The 27,265-nt window shown below is 42.9% G+C and overlaps 1 protein-coding gene across 6 annotated transcripts in view; it reads right to left on the reverse strand.

Moving 5' to 3' along the window:
- Positions 1–27,265, reverse strand: part of LOC126249630 (pancreatic triacylglycerol lipase-like) — a 486,518-nt gene that overhangs the window by 113,850 nt on the left and 345,403 nt on the right. For 4 of the 6 annotated variants that reach the window (XM_049951305.1, XM_049951303.1, XM_049951304.1 and 1 more), the window contains 3 exons: positions 21,357–21,491; positions 18,669–18,746; positions 18–172 (listed from right to left, as the gene is read on the reverse strand). In XM_049951305.1, the coding sequence (XP_049807262.1) occupies positions 18–172; positions 18,669–18,746; positions 21,357–21,477 (354 nt within the window). In that variant the 5' untranslated portion in view covers positions 21,478–21,491. Of the gene's footprint in view, positions 1–17; positions 173–18,668; positions 18,747–21,356; positions 21,564–27,265 lie in introns of all 6 variants that reach the window. The other 2 variants (XM_049951306.1, XM_049951308.1) reach the window with 1 other exon arrangement.

Genomic DNA, 27,265 nt, shown 5'->3' on the forward strand with positions numbered 1-27,265 from the left:
AACAGTACTTGTCTCACCTCTGTAGGATTCTTGCGAGTGTATAAAATGAAGCGAGTGCCAATGACAGAGCGAGGAAGTGGAAATACATTGAAAGGTCGATATATGAGATGGTACCATTCACGTGTTACATTTAGACATCCAAGTTCATCATAACAGCGGGTTTCATTTTCAACTGGGAAAAAAAAAAAAGACATCAAAGGCACATAATAAAAGAATATTCACTCAAATATAAAACTGGTGACAGAATTAACTGGAAGAGTTGCTTACAAACTATTAAACATCAGCTTTGTTCTGTAAACATTTGAGTGATTGTAACATAAAAAATATTATATTAAAACAATTATTTAAGTAGGAACTTTACACAGACTAATTAGTGTTCACTGATTGAAGCACTACATTTAGTACTCATTGTCAGTAACAGCCCATTAGGTCCTTGCCGAAAAATCAAACATATTTCTAATGCCATATTGTAGCAGTTAAGCATCAAAAATCTATTTTGAACTTCATGTACTTACAATGGCAATAATGGTACTTTAATGAAAAATAAGAAGAAATGACAGCCAGTGCAAATCTAGTAACCTGCTTCATTGGTGGACACAATTGTTGTGTTCAACACGCATTCTTTTTGAGTGCAAATGTATAACACAAAACAGCAAGTGACTTTGTAACATATCATTAAATATGTACAGTTATAGAAGCATTTTTCATTTGTCCTTGAATTTCCTGCTTTTGAATTTATACAGAGTGTTCCAAACTAATGTATACACTATTTGAAACTGAATCACTCTTTAATTAAAGTGGACAAAAATAACTTTTTTGGGTGAGAATTCAGAAGACGGTGAAAACATAGCAATGTTTCCATTTGATGAAGGTTTGGAAATAAATATGGCATTATCATTTCAAGAATGGAAGTGGGTAATAAAGTGTTATTGGAAAATAGACACTGTGAGATTTGACAACAATGGACAGTTGAATTTGCAATATCACCACCTTCACAGTTACCAACTACAAGAACCTGAGACAAGTCTGAAATTGATGGAATGGTATATGATGTTTAGAAGGGACACTGTAAAATAAAGAAATGTTCAACAGACAATAAAAGTGTTGATGTAGTGACTCAGGCATGCATACAATCTCTGAAACAGTCTGTCAGGCAATGTTGTCATCAGACTGAGATAAGCAAAATCAGTGTTATCAGAATTTTGTGGACTCCTAGATGAAATGCTCAAATTCCAACACTTCTCCATGCTCTGAATGAGGATAAACTCAAGAGGCAAACTGAATTTTATGAGTTGTGCATCAACATGTGTGAAGAAGGTGAGTGCTCTGAATTAGGATGATCTCAAGGGGAAAACAGAATGTTGTGAGTCATGACTCAAATGGTTTGAAGAGGATCAATGTTTCCAAGATCTAAATTCATTGATTGGATGAAGCAACCATTAAACTCAGTGGAACTATTGTGTTTAGGAAAATCCACCTGTTACTGAAAAAAAGGCATGTAATCTACGAGGAGTAGCAGTCTAGTGTGGTCTGTGATCTTAACCCATTAGCGGTGGAGTTAATTTTGTCGTGACTTTTTTAAAAAAATTGCATTATTATGTCTGTGAATGGCATAAATTACACAACAGAGTTGTTTTGACGGAAGTCATTACCGCCATTATCGAGATACTTGATGTTGCCATATGGCAACGCTAGCCACTTACACTACCTAAATTTATATGGATTACAACTTCAACTAAAGTACGTAGGTTATTGAAATTTCTTATTACATATACAAGTTTTGCGCAAATTTATTATTCAGTCTTCATCATGCAATTGATACCTTATAACACAGTACAATTAATAATCAAAAATCAAACCCTGAACTCAGCATTATTTTACATGAAGTGGAATAAAACAGTCAACACACAGTCCCACATTACACTTTGAACCTATTGTTCTCACAATAGATTTACAGTCCTTGTGTGCACACCTTTTCTTCTTCTTTTTTTCTGTGTGCTGGATGAGATGGTCAATCTTATCAAACCTAATTGAATCTGATATGCAGCTGTCGGAACATGCCCTTGATGCAGATGGTCTTCCGGCTCCTTTTGGTAAAGCTTGGTGTCTTTGCAAGTACACTGTTACTACTTCTCTCTTGAAATCAAGCTGAGAAATACTTTGGTTTCTTGCTTTATTATACAAAATCCTACTGTTTTGTATGGCGACATCTAACATCCATGTAGACACCAGTACCATTTCTTGCTTCTTATTGCAATGCGATAGCATGCTAGATTCTGATCCATTTGATCAGTACCTCCCATATATGTATTTGGCTACCAGTGTTGGTCTGGGAATCATTATATTTCGCTTTTTTAGTTGCGAGAATCTCTTGACTTGGTCAACTTCTTGTGCACCACATGAAGAAGAGATCATTGTGACAACTGAGTTGTCCAGCCACCGCACATACACAATCTTCATCTGTGTCTACATACGGATCTGGGGGCTCAACAAACACATCACCTTCAATATCGTCATTATAAAGAATCTTCAGCGCCTCAGCAAGCGAAAAACCTCTTCTAAATAAAAAAAGAGAAAATTCGTCCTTTTACTGAGTACAAGCGCCTAGCGTTGCCATATGGCAACACCGACGTTCAAACGGCCTAAATGAACGCAATTTATTTCACAGCAAGCACTAACTTCCAAAGAATATATATGAGTATTTAAAGCACAACCATACTAAAAACCAAATTATATATCTTAAGTTACTGTGTAAAACATACTTACTCGAACTTATACTCCATTTTTCTTCGTCATTCAGCAAACAACGAGTTCCAACACTGCTTACGCCGCAGAATTTAAATTTATTGTTAAAACTATTGCATTATAGTGATCTTTACAGTCTTGCAGAACGGAATCCAGTGCTGCCAACACTCTCGCTTTGTTGATGTCGTGGAATCAAAGATTTTTAAAAGGTGTTAACAAACGTTGCCATATGGCAATGCACGGGGTAATAGGTTAAGGGTTCATTGTACCATACATCTTTGGGGACTGCTACAGGTGACTTACCTACAAATGTTGCAGACAATAACTCCATGTCTTAATAACATCTTTGACAATGAAGATTATTATTTTCATCAGAATGGAGCACCACCTCACTTTCACATGTGAGGTAATTTCTCAGTAACACGTTTCCTTTGAGAAAGGATTAAGAGGAAGTGCTGTGGAGTCACTATCTTGCCAACTGATTTAACCTCTTTAGACTTCTATCTGTATGGTACGGTAATCAAGAACACAGTGTATGCAGAAAAGCAACAAACACTGGATGATCTCAAAGAGCAAACTGGGCAATCCAGAAATGTTATGTTGATAATTCATTGTGGTGGAAGGTGGCCATTTTGGGCATACTTCACCATAAGTTATTCCTAAATGTATATGACGCTAAAAACTTTTGAATTCTATCTGCTTTAATTAAAGAGACAGGCAGTTTCAAAGAGTCTATATACATTATTTTGAGATACCTTGTGGATAAATTCCTCTGTATACCTATTTTTCCATTATAAAACAAGAATGGAAACCCATAAAATAATTAAGAACAAAACAGACATATGACAAGTTGCCGATTCAAAATACATATAACACACTGAGGTGACAAAGTAATAGGATACCTCCTAATATTGTTTTGGACCTCCTTTTGCCCAGCATAGTGCAGCAACTCTATGTGGCATGGAGTCAACAGGCTTTTGAAATCCCCTACAGCCATGCTGCATGTATACCCATCCATAATTGTGAAAGTGTTGCTGGTGCAGGATTTTGTGCACAAACTGACCTCTCAGTTATATCCCAATGATGTTCAATGGGATTTATATCAGGTGACCTAGGTGGCCAAATCATTTTCTCTAATTGTCCATAATGCTCTTCAAACCAGTTGCAAACAACTGCGGCCCAGTGACAGGAACACTGTCATCCATAAAAAATTCCATCATTGTTTGAGAACAAAGAGTCCATGAATGGCTACAAATGGTCTTCAGGTAGCCAAACATAACCATTTCCAGTCAATGATCAGTTCAGTTGGACCAGAGAACCCAGTCCGTTCCACGTAAACACAGTCCACACCATTATGGAGCCACCACCAGCTTGTACAGTTCCTTCTTGACAACTTGGATCCATGGCTTTGTGGGATCTGTGCCACACCTGAAACCTACCGTGAACTCCTACAAACTGAAATCTGGATTCATCTGACCAGGTCACAGCTTTCCAGTCGTCTAGGGTCCAACTGATATAATCACGAGCCTAGGAGAGGTGCTGTCATGCTGTTAGCAAAGGCATTAGCATTGGTCGTCTGCTCCATAGCCCATTAATGCCAAATTTCACCATATTGTCCTAATGGAAATGTTCGTGGTATGTCCCACATCGATTTCTGTGGTTACTTCCCGCAATGTTACTTATCTGTTAGCACTGACAAATCTGCAAAAATGCTGCAGCTCTCAGTCATTAAGTGGAGGCCAACAGGCACTGCGTTGTCTGTGGTGAGAGGTAATGCCTGAAATTTGGTATTTTCAGCACACTCTTTGACACTGTGGATCTCAGACTACTAAATTCCCTAATGATTTCTAAAATGGAGTGTTTCAAAAATTACCCAAAGCTAATGAACAGTGCTTTAAAAATGAATACAATATTATTAATTACAAAAACTGCATGGGTAAAAAGTTAAAACTATTTTCTGCTTGTAATAAAATTCCTTAACTTTTCAAAAAGTGTGGGTAATGTGGAAACGCCTTAAAATTATGGAAAACTAAGTATTTTAAATAAAACTGTTAGAAACTAAGCACATAAAGAGGGATTCCACTTTTCACATACTACACACTCAATCCACAATTCTCCCCTCACGTCTTTGGAAAGTGCACCTCCACAAAAAATGAGGATCCTCGCTCTGCTGATGTGATGGCACCTACTTCACGTTTACCTTTCAGTCCAATTACACGTGATATCTTGCTCTGAACGACAGTTAGCCCAGTATCGTCTACATTGTACACACACTCAACACTATATGAGTGTTTACTGTACTCAGCTTACAAAGTGTCATATACGTAGTTTGTGGCTTCTTTGTTGACGTTTGCTGTCGAAAATGAGGTCCCCATATACTTGTGCGCTGTGAGTTTATTTTTGTGTCGACTAAGAAAAAGGCCAAGCCAAGCACCTGAATCGTTTAAAATAAAAGGATGATGGATGTTACTTTTGCCGCTGGTTGACAAGCTAGCCTCTTGACGTCTAATGCTACGGTTACTACGGATGCGAATTCTGACGAGAACGTCCGAAATCCTTGCCATAACAAAGCGGCTACACTGTGCGCGTTTTCTGATATTCTGATAGTACTGTACGTTTCTGCTGCTCAGTAAAGATGGACGAACTTTATGTATTTTGATGTAACTCTTCAGGCTTTCCCAGCGATCTAATGACATCTTGGGTTGTCGGGTGTTCTGCCGGATATCAGCGTCGCACTTGCACGATATTTCGGTCACGTAGCTCGTAACCTTCATCAGGTGCGACCTGAGACTGCTCCTCGAGTGGACCTGGTCCAGTATTTATGCCTATGGCCTTCCCCCTCCACCAACGGCTGCAGGCGCTTCCTCTGTGGTCCGCGCCCATTCCCTGCGACCTGCTGGAGCGTTGCTGCTCCGTATTTTATTTTCTTGAAAGTCTGTTAATGATGTTATTGATATTAAATGGCGGAAAAATAGAACATGTCAACCAGTTACTTTCTACAAGAGACGACAAAGGAAAGTTTCAAATGTTATTTCAAGAATTGTGGGACCAACCGGAATAATTTTTCCAATTTTTCAGGATGAGACCAACAACATTTGAATACATACTGGAGTGTATAGAAAAAAAAAGCATCAAAAAATTCTCCAATTTTCGTGAGTGGTTTAAGGCAAAACAAACCCCACTGGCTGTAGCTTTAAGGAAAAAAAGAGTTTAACAACGTATTCAGTTCTTTACTTCAATGGAAATCCGAAATAGTCAAAAATTTAATTTTTATTATTTTTTAATTATTCGAAATATAAATGAAAATACAATCAAGTGAAACAAAATATGCACAAAAATTGAACAAATGGCACTTGCATTTTCAATTTATATCGTTAGACGTTACACTTGAAAAGAACAAAGCAAGGTGTTGGGTACTCAGTGGAGTTCCAATTGTGAAGCCCAACTATCACTCAAGAATGAACCACATGGTTTTAAACTGGTTTTGAATGGTGGATTAGCCGTAGTTCATGTTGATCTCTGAACCCCATCAGAAGATCCTCTTCGAAAAATACTCGTTGCAGTTTCGTACTCTCAAACATTTCTCTCTCTTCTGGTACTTTCCTCAAATATGGCAGTGTATTCATTAGAAAATTATATTCCGTATCTTCGTTTCGAGAAGTTGAATTTCTTTCCTTGAACATTTGTATTTTTTGTTCTTCAAACGTAATGAATTTTTTAACCGCAGTGGCATTATTCATCTTGCCAATTTTTTTTTCTGAGGAGCAGCGAAGTTTATGGTGGCGTAGTTTCATTCGTTGTGTTCTGGGCTGATTCGACAATTTGTGTTTGTAATTATTGTTCATCTTCAGGGGAATTAGGGGAAAATGTAGTAGTTGAATTCTGAGTATCTGCATCAAATGTTGTCTCGCTCGGGACATTACCCTGCAATTGTCTTTTTTGAAATTGGTCCTTAAACACTTCATGCTTTTGAAATGGGCCCCACTTAGACTCGTCGATGATTCTTCCTTCGTCTGCGCTCCGTATTTTAGTATTCTTGCTCATTTCCTTGCGAAACGTGTCCCTCAAACCTCGCCACTTAGTTTTGGCTGCATCGCCTGAAAAAAAAATCAACTGATCAATGTTTTGAATTGTGGCCTAGTGTTATGTTGGTGTTTTGAATTATTGTTTTACTGTCCATGTTGGTTTATTGTATAGTAGTTGTTTCTTATTGCGGATTTCTATCAAGTGGGATGACATTTCGAGCACTAAGCTTCACCAACAAAATTTCACACTGTGCTGTTCGAACCATAGTTTACGAAACATGCCAAGCTATACTGAAGCGCTTCTGCGGTATACACATGTCTTTGCCTACTACAGACGAATGGAAAACTGTCGCGAGTGACTTCACAACAAATGGAATTGCCCCAACTGCATCTGTTTCATTGATGGGAAATAGATTCGCATGAAATGCCCCAAACAAACAGGGTCGATATATTTCAAATACAAGAGCTATTTTTCCGTTGTGTTGTAGGGAGTATCTGGTGCATATTAAAAGTTCATTGCTATTGAAGTTGGGGCTTACGGTAAGCAAAGTGATGGGGCAACTTTTTCAGATTCAAATGTTTGAAGCAAACACTTCAAACATACCAGAGAACGAAAATATTCCGTCAACCGACATTTCAGCACCGTTTGTTCTGTTGAGTGATGATGCTTATCCTGTAAAAACTTATTTATTGAAACAAAAAAAAAAAATGGTTCAAATGGCTCTGAGCACTATGGGACTCAACATCTTAGGTCATAAGTCCCCTAGAACTGAAAACTACTTAAACCCAACTAACCTAAAGACATCACACACACCCATGCCCGAGGCAGGATTCGAACCTGCGACCGTAGCAGTCCCGCGGTTCCGGACTGCAGCGCCAGAACCGCACGGCCACCGCGGCCGGCCTATTGAAAGACAAAGACTCACTATTGAAGAAAGGATTTTCCATTATAGACTATCAAGAGCTAGTCAATGTGTCTTTGGTATTTTGATAGCCAAGTGGAGGTGTTTACAAACTGAACTGCAAATCGATCCAGATAAAGTAGACATCGTAGCTAAATGGTTTGTCTTTTGCATAACTTAATCATCGGTAAGAAAAGTCCTACCCCCTTTCATATTCCTGAGGTGGACTTTGAGCCCCTACACAATGTACTTGTTTCACAGAGGTATAATATTACGGAAGAATCACGAATGAGGCAAGAGAAACCTTGAAAAATTATTTTGTTAGTCCAGCAGGTGAAGTTCTGTTTCAGTACAACCTACTGTAATAATCTTTAGCTGTAGAAGTCATGTTCTTGATGGATAAAATGTAAAAATTAATTCTAAGTGTTTATGTACCTAATTAATGTAAACCACACATCCAAATAAAAAAATTGTATTAATTACTAGTATCGAGTTCTGTAGCAACTTTCTCCGACTTTTGTAGTGAAATACCCTTGTTATGACAATGTTTGTTTCACATATCCCACAAGTACACGTTCTCGTACACAAAAATGATCAATTTATCGTAATCCATGGTGAAATAACCAAATCACTCTGAATTCAAATCACGAAAACACCCAAAACAGACGCAGGTCGCACGAAAAAATCAAACTTTTTAGAACGCTCAACTGATTCTGACGACGTTCTCCTGGAGGAAGACGTCGGACAATACGGAACCCACACGTACCCTAAACTTTCGATCTGTTAAAAAGGAATCAATAAAAAGGGGCAGGCGACCGCGTAGACCCCACCTGTGCATAGTGCGGAGGATACCTCCTCTCTGACAGGTATCATAAGCCTTCTCCAAAATCGAAGAACACGGCTACCGTTTGGCGCCTTCGCAAAAAGTTGTTCATGATGAATGTCGACAAGGTCACAAGGTGGTCAACAGCGGAGCGGCGGCGACGAAAGCCGCATTGAACATTGGTAAGTAGCCGTCGAGATTCAAGAATCCAAACTAACTGAGCGTTAACCATGCGCTCCATCACCTTACAGACACAGCTTGTAAGAGAAATGGGGCGGTAACTAGAAGGAAGGTGCCTATCCTTTCCGGGTTTGGGTATAGGAACAACGACGGCGTCACGCCAACGCATGGGGACTTGACCTTCGGTCCAGACGCGATTGTAGGTACGAAGAAGGAAGCTTTTGCCCCCCGGAGAAAAGTGGGCCAGCATCTGAACGTGAATGGCATCTGGCCCCGGAGCAGAGGAGCGGGACAGTGCAAGCGCACGTTCGAGTTCCCGCATAGTAAAGGGGGCATTATAAGTTTCCAGATTCAGCGAGTGGAAGGAAGGTCGCCGAGCCTCTTCTGCCTCTTTCCTGGGAAGGAAGGCAGGGTGGTAATGGGCGGAGCTTGAAACCTCCGCGAAAAAGCGGCCGAAGGCGTTGGAGACATCCACAGGATCAACAAGGACCTCATTACCTGAAGTCAGGCCAGGTACCGAGGAGTGGGCCTTAATGCCCGACAGCCGGCGCAGGCCACCCCAGACGACAGAAGGGGGAGTAAAACTGTTAAAGGAGCTGGTGAAAGAGGCCCAACAAGCTTTTTTGCTGTCTTTGATGACTCTACGGCATTGCGCTCGGACTCGTTTGTATCCAATACAATTCGCCAACGTCGGATGGCGGCGAAAGGTGCGTAAAGCACGTCGTCGAGCACGGATAGCATCTCTACAAGCCTCATTCCACCAGCGGACGGAAACGCGACGTGAAGAAGAGGTAGTACGAGGAATGGAACGTTCGGCAGCATTGATGATAACAGCCGTGAGGTATTCGACCTGACTGTCACAACTGAGAAAATCATGGTCCAGATAGGTCGCCAGGGAGGAGTAAAGTCCCCAGTCAGCTTTCGGTATGTTCCAGTTCGAAGGACGTGGGGATGGGGAGTGGTGCAGGAGACGAACGACACAGGGGAAGTGGTCGCTCGAATAGGTGTCAGAAAGGACATACCACTCGAACCGACGGGCAAGAGTGGTAGAACAGATCGAGAGGTCCAAGTGGGAGTAGGTATGAGTAGAGTCCGAGAGGAAAGTCGGGGCGCCAGTATTGAGGCAGACAAGATTGAGATGGTTGAAGACATCCGCCAAGAGGGAGCCTCTCTGACTGGATGCAGGAGAGCCCCAACAGGGATGATGGGCATTGAAGTCGCCAAACAATAAAAACGACGGAGGAAGCTGAACAATCAGGTGCATCATGTCAGCCCGACTAACTGCGGATGACGATGGAGTGTAGACGGTACAAACGGAAAAAGTAAAGGCAGAAAGAGTAATATGGACAGCTATTGCTTGGAGTGGGGTGGTCAATGGGATGGGATGGTAATAGACATCGTCCCGAACGAGCAACATGACCCCACCATGAGCTGGAATACCGTCCACAGGGGTGAGGTCAGACTGCTCCGAGGTATAGTGGGTAAAAGCAATACGGTCAGTTGGGCGCAACTTGGTTTCCTGGAGACCAAGGACGAGCGGACAGTGCAGGCGGAGGAGCAGTTGTAATTCCTCCCGATTAGATCGAATACCTCTTATGTTCCAATGTAACAAAGCCATCGCTAGTCACAAATAGGGGGGAACGAAACGGGTGAAGAGCTGGTCACCTCGACGGCCGAGGAGGGCCAGGTTTCGAGGGAACAACGCTACAACCGGCGGGAGGCGGATCCTGTTCCATCGAGTCGTCGCCAGCTGCGGCCGCTTTCCCGGGGTGCGTAGGAGGGGCAGCATCATTCGCCGACGAGAGGCTAGCTGAGCGCCTGGCAGCAGAGCGTCCCGGCGAAACTGAGGACGGCCGGGAGCAGCGACTCATGGATGGAGCGTCAGACGAAACGCGCCGGGGTGGAGAGGGGGATAAAGACTTCTTCTTGGAGGCCTTCTGGGAAGTCCGATGATGCACGGGGATGGTGGGCAGGACCCGAAGAAGGTCCTCACGCGCAGGGTCCTGTTTGGAACGCCGGACCTCGGAAGCCGGGGTCCGGAACGTTTCCCCGATGGACGCCTGAGAAGAGGATCGCTTCTCAGGCGGCGGAGGGGGAGGAGGAGGAAGGGTGGCCCCTGGGACAGAGGGGGCAGGGGCCGTGAGGGAGGAGGATTTGGAAGGGAGGGATTTGGGAGGCGAAGGCATAGACCCCAGATGGGGTGAGGAGGTGGAGGGGGGCAGGATAGGGGTGAGGATACTGTGGAAGGAGTGGACACGACTGAGGCAAACGAAGTTGTCAACGTCACGGAATGGAGGTGGTCATACTTCTTCCTGGCCTCAGAATAAGAGAGGCGATCCAAAGTTTTTAATTCTTGAATCTTCTTCTCCATCTGATACGTGGGGCAGTCTAAAGATCTAGGCGAGTGGATGCCAGGACAATTGACGCACCGAGGTGGTGGGGTGCATGTATGTTCCTCACCAAGAGGACGTCCACAATCGCCACAAAGGGGCTCAGCCTCACACCGTGATGACATGTGCCCAAAGCGCAAACACCGAAAGCAGCGCATAGGAGGCAGGACGTAAGGTCGCACGTCACACCGGTAGCACATCACCTTTACCTTCTCCGGGAGAACGTCCCCCTCGAAGGTGAGGATAAAGGCCCCGGTGTCGATGCGACGGTCTTTGGGGCCGCGCTGGACTCGCCGGACGAAATGCACGCCTCGGCGCTCCAGGTTGGCCCTGAGCTCATCAGATTGCAGCAGGAGGTCCCGATGAAAAATAACCCCCTGCGTCCTATTCAGTGCCAGATGCGGGACAATGGACACTGAGATGTCCCCTAGTCGGTCGCACACCTGGAGCGCCGCGGACTGAGTGGCGGAGTTGGTCTTTATAAGAACAGACCCCGAACGCATTTTACTGAGAGCCTCGATTTCCCCGAAGATGTCCTCGATGTGCTGGACAAATAACATGGGCTTGGAGGTGGCGAACGTCCCCCCATCGGTCCGAGAACAGACTAAATAGCGGGGGAAGTACTTCGCCCGAAGCCGGCGGGCCTGTCCTTCCTCCCAGGGAGTGGCCAAGGGGAAAAGGGCAGGAGAACCAGAACCACAGACAGTACCTTTCTTTTTAAAAGACTAGGCCGCAGAGCGACCCGATACATGTTGACGTTTCATCTGCGAAAACGTCCGCCCCGATACCACCCACTCCGACCAGGGGCTCTCCCCACGGGCGCCACCCAGCCTCAGCAAGGGCCACCTGGCAGGATGACCGTTGCCGGGAGTCCTGATGCCCCAAGGAGACGGGCATCTACTCCTTGGCCGACGTGGGGAGGGTGCAGCTCAGGTATCGGCAGTACGATCCCTGTGTTGTCAGTGGGCTACAACCTAGAGGGTACATGACGACCCCACCACAACGGGCTGGCTACCGTGCTGGATTTCGGGTGCCATGGAAAGTCCATCATGATCGTAGGTGCAGATGGGGGACACACTATGGGCGTAACTTGTGCAACCCATCAGGCGTTTAGGCCCATTTTGAGGAATAGTGGGTGTGGTTACAACGCCGTTACAATGCTGAGTGCCAAGGTCTTAGTGCACTGAGGACCAGTGAGACACCACGTAAGGCGTCCTTCCCCAAAGGCTCGTACTTCTGTAGAATTTTGAAAAATGGAGGTCAAACCCCAAGGGGGACCATCACATGGAAGGCCGAAATGGTTGAAACTCCTTTTAGTCGCCTCTTACGACAGGCAGGAATATCTCGGGCCTATTCTTACCCCGGACCCGCAGGGGGAGGGGGGAATAGGAAGTGGACATAAATAGACAAACAAGTGAGAAAGACATCATGTTGATTTTATTATTAAGTGCCACTTACACAATTTGCTCATTATGAGCACCGGTGACGTCGTCAGGATGCTGCAACTGCAAAGCAATGTGATCAATAGTTGCTCGCAGCAGTTCCAATGGAATCTGAGTAACACGTTCCTGTATACTGGCCTCCAGATCAGGTAGAGACTTAAAGTGCCCCTGGTAAACATGTTCTTTAAGATATCTCAAAAGCCAAAAGTCACATGGATCCAGATCAGTTGGACTTGCAGGACATACATCTTGAAAACCTCTGGAGATAATACGTTCGTGGAAAGTGGGTTGGGTTGTGGTTGGGTTGGGGTTGGGTTGGGTTGTGTGGGGAAGGAGACCAGACAGCGAGGTCATCGGTCTCGTCGGATTAGGGAAGGATGGGGAAGGAAGTCGGCCGTGCCCTGTCAGAGGAACCATACCGGCATTTGCCTGGAGTGATTCAGGGAAATCACGGAAAACCTAAATCAGAATGGCCGGACGCGGGATTGAACCGTCGTCCTCCCGAATGCGAGTCCAGTGTCTAACCACTGCGCCACTTCGCTCGGTCATGGAAAGTGGCATTCGCAGATCTTTCACTGGATGAGTAAGATGAGGCGTTGCCCCATCTTGCACGAAACAGTGGTTTCCATGCAGTTGTGCTCTTTCAAAGCAGGAACCACATGCTGCACAAGAAAGTCTCGGTAACGTTCAGACATCACAGTACCCCTGACAGATCATCTGAGTGTATTCTCTTCAAAAAAGAGCGGACCGAGAATAAAGATGCTTGTGAAACACCACATAGCCACATACTGCGAGTGCAATAGCGCTTCGTGCACAACATGCGGTTTTACAGCACCCCAAATTCAGCAGTTCTGTGTATTCACTACACCCTGTAGTGTTAAATGTGCCTCGTCACTCCACAGAATACTGCCCGGCCACATGCCATCAACTTCTATCCATGTCAGAAATCGAAGAGTAAATTCAGAACATTGCCGTGGATCATGAGGTTTCAGTTGCTGCACCGTCTGCGCCTTGTACGGGTATCAGTGTAAAATAGACCGAAAAATTTTCTGTGCTGTTGACCATGGGATGGACAATTATCGTGACACTGATCTAACATTACCACTACCCAGAGCACGTGCTGAATGGTCAGTTACAGCAACAGCAACCTTGTCAATTATTTCCATCGCGATAGGACGCATTCCTCTTCCAAGTGCCACACCAAGCTCACTCGTGTTTTTGAATTTCATTATCATCATCTTTAAACCGTTTACGAAATAAGACCTCTCCTCAGACCTTTCAGTCGGCGATACTCTCTCTATCCATCACTGTAATTGCTGCCGTTCGCATACAACTGTTTCACTAACACCAGACGGTCTCTCTTCTAGACAGCCGTATCGTTCGCTCACATTATGGCTTGTCAAACGACAGCTAGATTGTGATAACGTAATACAAACAGCGCACGACGTCAGATTTGCACCTGGTGGCCACAAGTGAAACTAATCGGTTTCGCATTAACGCACTGGCATATCTACCAAGTTTCGCTGCCGTACTACACTCCTGGAAATTGAAATAAGAACACCGTGAATTCATTGTCCCAGGAAGGGGAAACTTTATTGACACATTCCTGGGGTCAGATACATCACATGATCACACTGACAGAACCACAGGCACATAGACACAGGCAACAGAGCATGCACAATGTCGGCACTAGTACAGTGTATATCCACCTTTCGCAGCAATGCAGGCTGCTATTCTCCCATGGAGACGATCGTAGAGATGCTGGATGTAGTCCTGTGGAACGGCTTGCCATGCCATTTCCACCTGGCGCCTCAGTTGGACCAGCGTTCGTGCTGGACGTGCAGACCGCGTGAGACGACGCTTCATCCAGTCCCAAACATGCTCAATGGGGGACAGATCCGGAGATCTTGCTGGCCAGGGTAGTTGACTTACACCTTCTAGAGCACGTTGGGTGGCACGGGATACATGCGGACGTGCATTGTCCTGTTGGAACAGCAAGTTCCCTTGCCGGTCTAGGAATGGTAGAACGATGGGTTCGATGACGGTTTGGATGTACCGTGCACTATTCAGTGTCCCCTCGACGATCACCAGTGGTGTACGGCCAGTGTAGGAGATCGCTCCCCACACCATGATGCCGGGTGTTGGCCCCGTGTGCCTCGGTCGTATGCAGTCCTGATTGTGGCGCTCACCTGCACGGCGCCAAACACGCATACGACCATCATTGGCACCAAGGCAGAAGCGACTCTCATCGCTGAAGACGACACGTCTCCATTCGTCCCTCCATTCACGCCTGTCGCGACACCACTGGAGGCGGGCTGCACGATGTTGGGGCGTGAGCGGAAGACGGCCTAACGGTGTGCGGGACCGTAGCCCAGCTTCATGGAGACGGTTGCGAATGGTCCTCGCCGATACCCCAGGAGCAACAGTGTCCCTAATTTGCTGGGAAGTGGCGGTGCGGTCCCCTACGGCACTGCGTAGGATCCTACGGTCTCGGCGTGTATCCGTGCGTCGCTGCGGTCCGGTCCCAGGTCGACGGGCACGTGCACCTTCCGCCGACCACTGGCGACAACATCGATGTACTGTGGAGACCTCACGCCCCACGTGTTGAGCAATTCGGCGGTACGTCCACCCGGCCTCCCGCATGCCCACTATACGCCCTCGCTCAAAGTCCGTCAACTGCACATACGGTTCACGTCCACGCTGTCGCGGCATGCTACCAGTGTTAAAGACTGCGATGGAGTTCCGTGTGCCACGGCAAACTGGCTGACACTGACGGCGGCGGTGCACAAATGCTGCGCAGCTAGCGCCATTCGACGGCCAACACCGCGGTTCCTGGTGTGTCCGCTGTGCCGTGCGTGTGATCATTGCTTCTACAGCCCTCTCGCAGTGTCCGGAGCAAGTATGGTGGGTCTGACACACCGGTGTCAATGTGTTCTTTTTTCCATTTCCAGGAGTGTATAATTACACCCCACCCTATACCTTCGCGAGTAGCTGCACTTTTATTACACTACTGGCCATTAAAATTGCTACACCAAGAAGAATTGCGGCCGTAATAACGGCCTTGATACGGCTGGGCATTTAGTCAAACACAGCTTGGATGGCGTGTACAGGTACAGCTGCCCATGCAGTTTCAACACGATACCACAGTTCATCAAGAGTAGTGACTGGCGTATTGTGACGAGCCAGTTGCTCGGCCAGCATTGCAGTCGAACATTTTCTGTATCTAGAAAGACCCGTACAGGACCTACAACATGCGGTCGTGCATTATCCTGTTGAAATGTAGGGTTTCGCAGGGATCGAATGAAGGGTAGAGCAACGGGTCGTAACACATCTGAAATGTAACGTCCACTGTTCAAAGTGCCGTCAATGCGAACAAGAGGTGACCGAGACGTGTAACCAATGGTACCCCATACCATCACGCCGGGTGATACGCCAGTATGGCGATGACGAATACACGCTTCCAATGTGCGTTCACCGCGATGTCGTCAAACACAGATGTGACCATCATGATGCTGTAAACAGAACCTGGATTCATCCGAAAAAATGACGTTTTGCCATTCATGCACCCAGGTTCGTCGTTGCGTACACCATCGCAGGCGCTCCTGTCTGTGATGCAGCGTCAAGGGTAACCACAGCCACGGTCTCCGAGCTGATAGTCCATGCTGCTGCAAACTTCGTCGAACTGTTCCTGCAGATTGTTGTTGTCTTGCAAACGTCCCCATCTGTTGACTCAGGGATCGAGACGTGGCTGCACGACCCGTTACAGCCATGCGGTAGGTGTCGCCACCGGCGGCAACCTTGTGTGAATGCTCTGAAAAGCTAATCATTTGCATATCACAGCATCTTCTTCCTGTCGGTTAAATTTCGCGTCTATAGCACGTCATATTCGTGGTGTAGCAATTTTAATGGCCAGTAGTCTATAATCATCCGGTTTTATTTTCTGGCATTATGCTAACCATCGCCTTGAACTGTCTGTTAGTGACACGGTGAACAGTGTGGCAGGAGATCAAGAGTTTTATGAACAAATTTAACGTAACGTATCAATCTTCACCTAAGAATCCTAGGGAACGACAGGCTTTTGCAGCGACTCTAGAACCTCAAATTCTTACAATTGGCACAGTTTTAAGCAATCACTGGGTTGAATCTCACTTTCGCACCGTTGCTGCAGTGTGGCAAGACTCTTAAGCCCTTGTCCATCACTTTCTGGAAGCAAAAGAAGACCGTAAAAAAACAAAACAGATTGGTGTGTTTATGATGGTCTTTTGAGAAAAACAACGTAATGCGAATTTGGTCTTCTTTTCGACCCCACATGTGCTGCTCTCCAAGAACTTAGGGAAGTAAGTCTAGTTCTACAAGAGAGAAATAGTGACTTGTACAAAGGACATAGGAGGATAATGAGTACAGTCCAAATTCTTGATGGAAGAATTGAAAATCCCGGTCCATACTACTGTATCTCTCTTCAAGGTAAGGAGACAATGAAATTCAAAAGGATTCAAGTCCTGCAGTTAGTTCATCTGGTTTTTTATAAAAGTCTGAAAGAAGTGGTTGAAAAGCGTCTGCTTCAAGGAGATTATGCTGTTTTGTCTGAATGCGCCGAGATTTTAGATTACAAGTATTGGCCAGAAAATCATGGGGAGCATCTGGCATTTGGTGAAGCCGAAATTAGGGAGTTAGCCTGCAAATTTCGCTTAAATGAAAGAGCAGTTCGTGGTTTCTGTGTATATCTTCAAGAAGCACACTTAGGGCACAACTGCAATATCTTTCACAGAATGTGAAAGGGGTTTTCCTCAAATGATTGTTATAGTTACTACTTATAAAGTCCGCCCCCGGTAGCTGAGTGGTCAGCGTGACAGACTGTCAATCCTAAGGGCCCGGGTTCGATTCCCGGCTGGGTCGGAGATTTTCTCCGCTCAGGGACTGGGTGTTGTGTTGTCCTAATCATCATCATTTCATCCCCATCGACGCGCAGGTCGCCGAAGTGGCGTCAACTCGAAGGACCTGCACCAGGCGAACGGTGTACCCGACGGGGGGCCTAGCCACACGACATTTCATTTCATTTCACTACTTATAAATCATCTACGTGTACAGACAATAATCTGCGCTGATGTTCATCAATAATCGTGGAAGTTACTGGAAAAACATTTTCTTTGTGAGTACCGGCATCTTTTTTTCCTTAAAAAGAAAAAAACCTGGCCTTAATCACGTTTTCAGCATCCAACTTCTTCAAAATAGCACCTGGCTTCCGATCAGTTTGATTCCGTGGCATCTAAAAACAAATTATGTGATGTGGGTATTGCGGAAACTAAGTTACGCAAACTTTCGCTTTATCCACATATTTGCCATTTTAAACTTCGGTATGTTGCATTCAGAAATTACTGCATTTATTAAAATCTGACTGAAGCCTGTCAGAATCTCCCTTGTACCTTACTTTATAGGCTGTCTGACGTAAATAAAGATAACAAGATAGGTAAACAAATTTGACACCAAAAACTTATCTCTAAAAAAGGTTTAGAAAATGCGTGAACGTAAACTAAATCATTGTTACCGTGTCTGTTGCTCAGCTGACTAAATCGTAACAAATGGAAACTAGTGCAACAGTTTCCTGTTAACCTTGCTAGCGTGCAGCACTCTACAGGCCAGACACTCGACGTTTCCACAGTACCCACACGTCTCGATATTTACACCCCTACCTATATGTGGTTGTTCATTATATTTATTCGCGAAATTCAAGTTGTAAACAACGACATGCACAGGGCTTATGAGAATTTCACATAAATTCCTGAACCACAAAAATGCTGTAACAGATGTTAGCTTTTAACGGTTCATGCCTCATCTATGTTCCAACTTCTGTTGAATATTTCTTGAGAATGACAAACAAATGTATGGATAATGTTACTTCCTTGTCAGTATTTTTCTGAATTATTTACTAATCCTGATTATCAGAATACCATTACACAATTCAAGAAATTGATTTAGTCTAAATTCTGAAAATCTTCTGTTAATGTATTTGTGGTTGTCTTGAAAATACAGAGCACTGGAAAATAAATTGAGCAGAGTTTGATAATCGTAGTAATAAAAATCTATAGCTGATATCTAGCAATAAATTTTAAGCAAATTTTTAATAAAGTATCTATGCAGATTGTGCAATGATCAGAACTTACGGGATATGTCGAGTTCAGCTTGACTTTCTGTTCCATATTCTGTTGCCTCTGATGTGTTTTCCAGAGAGGAACTACGATCTTCCATTAAGAGAGCAGCATAAAATATAAAAACAATGTGTAACTAAACAATAGATAAACATGCTAATGAAAACCAGCTGTCTTTGAGAGCGCTGAAATGCATAAGTGTGATATTACCCTTGTCTGCTTATGACATTGCTTTGTGAAAAACGCCATATTTTGATATTGTAATATGATTCCTCTCCTGTATTTATATGTTTCTATTGCTCCATGTTTATTGGTAAATCTTATGTGCTGGATCTGGAATAATTTATTCTGCAAATTTTTCATTCTCCACTTCTGTATCTTTGACCCCCCATAAATATAATTTGTGATTCTGCAAGCGCTAATTTCAATTCCTAGTACTATCTTAGTGCTATTAATAGAACCACAGTTTATTTCATTAGGGAATATAAATTATAGTTGAAATAAAAACATTAAATTCTTAACATTGCAGATGAAGCTCTGAGTAAAACAATGTAACTGTAGTATCATGAGAATGTGACATCATTCACAGAGGAAGCATTGAACAAAGTTTTGGCATGTAAAGCTACAAAAGATGTTGAACACTGTAGTTTTATTTTCTAAACTTGCGATCTTAAGCGAAAAGCACATTAGCACCACATTTTTCTGCTGTTACTTTAGAACTGTGTGGGTGTTATCGAAAAGCGAGTTCAAAAGCTTAACTACTAAATTCATTTTCTTGTTTAGGATTCTATCCGCTGTTCAACAGTATCACTACAGTGTCTCATTCGAGCAAACCAAGTTGACACTCAGTGCTGCGGCTCATGAGAACGACTGTAAATTGGAAATGCCTCTACGGTCGCTACCATCAGCCACCGCTCCGAGTGTCGAATTGGTTTGCGCTAGAATACTAGTAATTATTAAGGCTTGGATTTTTGTGACATTAAAATAATCATAATATGCACAAAAATACACTCTTATAACTAAAGATTTACACAAGTATATATAACATAAAAATTTGACCTAACAGTATTAAAATAAGGTAAAATTTCAATTGTAAAGTAAATTATTAAGTCTGTTTATGACAGTGAACTATTTATTTAAGAATAAAATGCACGTGAGAAGCAAGCTAAACTATGGAATTTGATATTGCGCCATGCTTTTTACTAACGTTATCAAAACATAGTGAACCTATGATTTTTTTTTGTACATCCTCATTTTTATTTCAATTTATGAGTTCTGAGTTGCGAACTTACGCAAAGTCTCAAATAGAAAAGGTTTACTATTGTCATTCGACAAAGCACTACATTTTGAAAAAAACATTTTTCTACTTCAGCTGACACAAGAGGAACATAGTAAAATGTACAATATAATGTGAATCTAAGTTTAAATGACTAACTGAGAACTTTCTACCTAGCAAAATTGTTGAAATGGAACAGTTTGCTGACATTCCCTTCTTTTTTCTAACACCTTCCCGATTTTCTTTGACATTTCTTTTCTCACTTTAACACAAACGGTTTCTAATTTATTCACATTTTTTTCACTTGTTCTATCTGCGTCACTATTGGCATTTCTGATTGCTCCAAAGCAGTTATGACAGCAGATATAAATACAAAATTTGATTTTCTGCACGAAAGTTTGCCTGAAATTTCAGCATTAGAAATTAATTCTTGAGCTAGTTCATTTGAAGAGGCTTCACTGCTATCAACGAATCAATGACTTTTTTACAACGTTGACGTTCTGGCAGTAATCGTTGCAGGCATCAATCCATGAACTCCATTTGTCAAGATGGGAGATGGTGATAAAGAAATGTCTGGAACTCACCACCTAAATGCTGCCTTTTTGACACACCCAATAAATTTGTCAACATCACTGAATTTATTACGAACTCTGTAACTCTGTGTAAAGCTCAGCTAAACAAGTCACATATACAATTTTACCTCATAATGCTTTCACCATATAAGACACAGCATCCGCCACGAACAGTAATGCATTGTCACGTTGAACGCTTTCGAGCGCTACAGTCTGGAAGCGCGCGACCGCTACGGTCGCAGGTTCGAATCCTGCCTCGGGCATGGATGTGTGTGATGTCCTTAGGTTAGTTAGGTTTAAGTAGTTCTAAGTTCTAGGGGACTGATGACCTCAGATGTTAAGTCCCATAGTACTCAGAGCCATTTAAACCATTCTTTTGTAGCGCCTAGAACCCCTCGGCCACCGCAACTCAACCGTTTACGAGAAAATCAAGTTTGAAAATTTTAGGCGTTCTTATATACTTTCTATGGTCGCTTGCTCTCTCGGATGCGGACTCTTTGAATACTAGCGACCATGCAAAGTATGTAAGCAAGCCTAACATTTTTCAAACTCGATTTTCTGGAAGCGGTTTAAGAGTTGCGTCCCCCTGTTTACGGATGTGGAAGTCTTTGTAGAGTCCTACAAACGCTATCAATATGAATGAGCTCGGTGAGCAGAAGTTCGTACCGCCCCCCTTGTCAGCGCATACCACCGGCATTTGCACTATAGTGCAGATATTTTCAGTGCAATACAGATACAAAGATATATACGATTAAAGAAAGGTCATGAGAAATACAGGACGGCCGGGGCTACGGTTCACTTTGTCCAGTAATGTGAGTCGGGTAGTGTTGTTCCCAAACAGGTGTGTGTACTCACATGGCAGCCAGGGGATGTTGACGAGCGTCTGCAGGCGATCGGCGCGGGCCCAGTCGAGGATGCCGGCCACAGCGAAGGGCAGCGCGCCCACAGCCAAGGCCGCCAGCAGCACCGCTCGCATCGCGCTGCTCCGCCCTGCCACAACCGACAACATTCTGCTTCCTTAACTCTGTTTTTGTGCTGGGGTACCCGTAGCTGACATTTTCACTACAAAAAGACACGTCATACTTCAGTTGTGTGCTTAGTTCTGAATGACAACGTCAGAGGACCAACTGGTAACGGGTCCCACAAGGCTCCATCTTAGGGCCCTTACTTTTTCTTGTGTAAATTAATGACCTTTCATTAGAAACATCACCAAATGCCCAGTTCATTCTGTCTGCATACGATACAAACACTACAATAAATAGCAAATTAATTGTAGTTTTAGAAAGATCGTTTAATGAAATTTTCAAACACGTTAATAAATGTTTCCTAGCTAAATCTTTGTTACTAAATTTTGAAAAGATACACTGTATGCAGTTCAGAACTTGTAAGAGATTTCCTCCCAGTATATATCTAAAACATGACAAATTATTAGAACAAGTTGACAGTACTAAGTACTAGGGATTCCAAATAGACAATAAATTCAATCAGGAGAAGTATACCATAAAAACTGCTGAAGTGCCAAAACAAATTTTTATTTGCAATGCGGATGCGGTAAAACAGATGATACAAAAACAAAAGAGCTAGCTCACTTCGTTCACTTTCAAGTGGTAATATCACACAGGATCATTTTTTTTTTTTTTTTTTTTTTGCATAACTCGTAAAGTAAAGCTAAATTTTTCTGCGCCCTAAAGCATGGGATAGGAATTGTCTGTTGTGTGAACTCAACGATGTCCTGAATTAGGGATACTTTCTACTTCCCAATATATTTATTCCTCAACGAAATTTATCGTAAATAGTATAACTGTTTTTTTTTAAACCAACACCTGAGTTCATGGAATCAATAATAGAAATAGAATAATCTACAGAATTATTGAACCCTTTATTTGGCAAATGGTGAAAATAAAAAACAAAAAATTTCAGTGCTTATATTTATTTATTATGCTTAAAGAAATACAATTCAGTCAGTTTTAGAAATTTTTGACAAAAATTATGGCCGGCCGAAGTGGCCGTGCGGTTAAAGGCGCTGCAGTCTGGAACCGCAAGACCGCTACGGTCGCAGGTTCGAATCCTGCCTCGGGCATGGATGTTTGTGATGTCCTTAGGTTAGTTAGGTTTAACTAGTTCTAAGTTCTAGGGGACTAATGACCTCAGCAGTTGAGTCCCATAGTGCTCAGAGCCATTTGAACCATTTGAACAAAAATTATGAAAATTATGAAATGTTACTTACAAGCAACATTGCCAGCAGTAAACCACATTTATACATATTATAGAAAAAAAGTGTTTGCCAGTAACCTCAATCAAAAGGTTTCCTGTACGTGAATAATTTAATTTATAAACACATTTATGCATTCCTGCTGTGTAATAGAACTGTTTCATTTTCCCTTCTATTTTCTTCTTGCAATGGAATTTTTGGAAACAGCACAATGCTAGATTGCATTTTGAACACATGACTATAGAATATTCAGATGGACAATAGCGACAACGACCTTTCGGACCGTATACAGGCCAATGCTCCATATTATCAAATCGGACATCTTGTGTAAAAGTCGGAGCTGTTGGCTTCCTCCTCTTCTTTTGTGGCGGTGTTATGTCTATTGAGGGCCTTCCTACTTTCCTTTCCCCTGAAAACATCAAACCATTGGCAATATCTGCCCTGAATGACTTCAATGAGGTCTTCTTGTCCTGAGATTCTCTTCGAAATACCAGTCACGTATTTACAACACTCAGATCTAGCATAAATCCAAACAATCTCATGTACCAACGCCTAGTTTTCATTGGTACTCTGTAGAGCTCTATCAGCATACCAGCAAGATCAACTCCTCCCATATGCTTGTTGTACTGATGTACAATACTGGGACAGAGCACATCAATTCTTCTTATTTCATTGCTGTCCCATCAATTTACTGTTGAGAGCGGTTGGACACCACAAAATGAGCTTGCATGTGTCACGATTTTATTGTCTGCCCGCCTTACTAAAATGAGGTCTGAGTGACTGTCCTTCCTGTAGTCATAGCTGCTTCGTCCTTGTTTCAGTAACTGCTTCTCGTCTTGTAGAGGACAGTTCTTTATTCGGTTCTTCCTTATGGTGCCCATGGACTCAATGTTTTGAGTTTTTTAAGTATGTTATAAGTTCAAGGCTGAAAAAGAAATTGTCAAAATAAACTCTGGGAGAAATATCTCTTGGAATAGTTTTGCAAAGTGTAAGCACAACTTGTCCTCCAATTCCAAATACTTTCTCGTCATCAGCAAGATCAGTTATCATCCCCTTGCCAGTATAGGGAAGAAAATCATAGACAACTCCAGACACACCAGCACGAACAAAAATCTTAAAACCCCACTTGTGTGGCTTATTTTGAATATATTGGCGCAAATTACCTGCTCTTGTACCGTTGAATGGAACCATCGTCTCATCTATAGAAAATTCCGATTCTTGTTTCTGCTCACGGCAGTTCTTTACAATTGACTCAAAAACAGGTCTTATTTTGAAAAGTCTGCAAGAAGAGTTCACAGCATTCTCATTGTTCGTAAAACGCAGGTATCGGCGGAGTTTCTGAAAGCGCTTCAAACTGAAAATGCAGGTGATTTTTTCACAATTCATTGACTGAGACCGATAGTCAGTGTACGAAGGCATAGAAACAAGACCCATGTATATCAGAACACCGAAGAATTGTTCCATTTCATTTATATTGGTGTTTACTGACGTGGTAGTTCGTTGCACAGTGTATACGTTCGTTTCCTGTACAGTTTTGTCAATTAGTTCTGAATCAAAGACTCTTCTGAAATAACCCAGTGGTGTATTGCCTTCATCAAAAAACACAGGAGAGAGACTTTCTGCCATAGCAGTTATATCTTCCTTTACCCACATGTGACTGCTTTTGTAATTTCCTTTTTCACTTGACTGGCACTTGCACTAGAAGGATTCACTGCAGAAGGTCCTTGCACATGTTCAGCCTCTGCGATTTGACTTCCTGTATCAGAATCAGTTTATGGTATAACTAGGTTATGGAACTGAGATTGACGCTCTGGAATATAGTCTGGATCATCATCACTACAGTCTGCCAAAACTTCGAGTTCAGAGTCTTCAGATTCACTTAGATCAGACAAAGCCGGGTTTTCTGGTGGAACTACTATTCGTCTCGCTTTTTTAATTCCACATAATATTCTGGAATCAATAGCTAAAAAGCGCCTGAAAATAAAAATGTTTACTCTGTCAAGCCGTACGCATATGTAATATACTAATGGCACATGTCCCAACTATGGGCAATGTTGCTCACAGACGACATAAAAATTTTATACTATTTACGTAATTCAAAACAATATTAGATTGAAATATTTCTGCTGTGAACTCACTTTTGGGTATTTCTTGAAGAAAATCTGCTAAGATTACTGCCAATTTATTGAAATCCACTCTTTCAGAACCAATATAAGACACCCCTGTTGCTCACACGAGGAGATCTCTGTAAGACCAGTGCACAAACTGCGATCTCGTGTGGAAAACCTTGAACTATTGCAACAACTGGCATTCGCAGTGTGTAAAGGAACGTTGCCTAGAGGCAACAGTGCCAGTAAAAGGCACTGGGAAGTGTTTGTTGTCCCATAAGGCCAACGTAAATTCGATGTTGCTTGAGAGCAACACTGCCAAATAAAGGGTTAAAGTCACTCCTTTTGGTCCAGAAAGGTGTCCACTATTCAGAAACACATATTTTCACTAACTTGCCAGCAGCAATTTAAAATTCAACAAATATCAAAGTTCAGTTTAAGAGTAGAGAATAGGATTTAATAGTATCCCACTGACGAATTGCTTAGCAAAATCGATTGATAGAGATATTACTAATAATACCAAATAACGTGAATGCTACATCGAATGTGGCTTCCGCACATCAGTGTAGTAACGTGATCAATGCAAATAAGTGTTCTAAACTGACTTTTCAATTTGATGATGTGTGGCTGCAGTAGCCTCAGGATTATAATACGCATCTTTGCGTAAATTGACATATTTTGTGAAAAGCTTGTTATTACCTCTTAAATGAAGATATGTTAAAGATTTTTTGAATTATTCCACATTTATGAGGACAATTTTACGTAGACTCTGTAGAAGCAACTCTAGCATAACTTCTCTTGTAAATATATATATTATGTACTCGTGTTTAATGACATGTTATACGTCCTTAAGGATCTCCTCACCATGGCACTATGGAATAGAAAGTACCAGCGTGTTTCAAAAGTCCGGGAACAGTTTGAAAAATGTATTGTAGCCGAGTGAGTAGCATTACAAAAGTAACAATATATATAATTTGAAAGAGTAACCTTGTAAAATTTTTTCTCATTGCAGTTTTATGTGTAGTTCCTTGTACAGTCGCTAGGTGGTGTCAAAATCAAGATGGCGATTTCTGGAGCTGAGAAGACTTTATGCGAGCTAGAATTTGACAAAACAAAGAGTGCAACGGATTTCCAACGAAAAGTTAGGACGAAGTATGGGAAAGGAGCACCACCCAGAAAGTCAATCTACAGTCGGGTTGTGAAGTTTGTTGAAGCTGGATGTTTGAGTAACACGAAGAGAAATGGTCGGCTAGGTGTGAATGCAAATGACACTGAACGAGCGACAGAATCTTTCACAAGGAGTCCAGCAAAATCTCTACGCAGAGCTTCGCGTGAGCTGGAAATGACAACAACGAGCGGGTGGCGTGGTTTGCGTAAAAAAACATGAAACCATACAGACTACAGTTCGTGTGAAAGTTATATCCCAAAACAAAGATCAACGATTCGAATTTTGCTGCGCATACGCAGGTCAAAGATTATGGTTTTCGATGGAACTCGATAATTTTTCTGACGAGGCAACACTGCATACAAATGGGAAAGTAATCAGCCACAATTGTAGTAGTTGGGAAACCCGCATAACATTATAGAACACGGGCGAAATTCTCCGAACGTCAATGTTATTTATGCCATGTCTCACAAGAAACTATATGGGCCGACTTCCTTCCCCATCCTTCTCTAATCTGGTGTGATCGATGACCTCGCTGTTTGATCCCCTCCCCCAAATCAATCCACCAGCTAAATAAAGGACGTAAAGGGCAAGTTTCGAATCTAATCCCAAATCAAAGTCTGCATCGGCATATCAATGTGTTATTTGGAGGCAAAAAGATAGCAGCCGTCATTAGTGGATACTGCATTCAACCTGCCGCATACAACTTTAAGTGTTAACGACATAGGTGTCGATAGGCAGTCACTTTGATGACATTTCTCTTTAAGGGAAGTACATCCACGCTTAAGTTGAGCAGCCGATTAATCAAATATTGAAAATTTAGGTAATGATTCTTGTAACCCTTCATTTATTGGAGGTAAACAATTCGAAACAAAGAATTTTATGATGATAAATAACTCCAGTTTAACTATTTGAACGAAACCCACACATCAGAAAGCTGTGTAAATAAAACTATTACCTAAGGAATTGGCGCAGTGGTTAGCACACTGGACTCGTATTCGGGAGGACGATGGTTCACACCCGCGTCCGGCCATCCTGATTTAGGTTTTCCGTGATTTCCCTAAATCGCTTCAGGCAAATGCCGGGATGGTTCCTTTGAAAGGGCATGGCCGAGTTCCTTCCTCAGCCTTCCCTACTCCGATGTCACCGATGACCTCGCTGTTTGATCCCCTCCGCCAAATCAACCCACCAACCAAATAAAACTATTCCGAAGACCAAGTTGATGCCCGACGTTCGCTTTTGCGCAACACCTACCAACATAACAAAACACAAAATTTGA

The sequence above is a fragment of the Schistocerca nitens genome, chromosome 3 (assembly GCF_023898315.1).
Source record: "Schistocerca nitens isolate TAMUIC-IGC-003100 chromosome 3, iqSchNite1.1, whole genome shotgun sequence".
In the NCBI taxonomy this organism is placed as follows: domain Eukaryota; kingdom Metazoa; phylum Arthropoda; class Insecta; order Orthoptera; family Acrididae; genus Schistocerca; species Schistocerca nitens.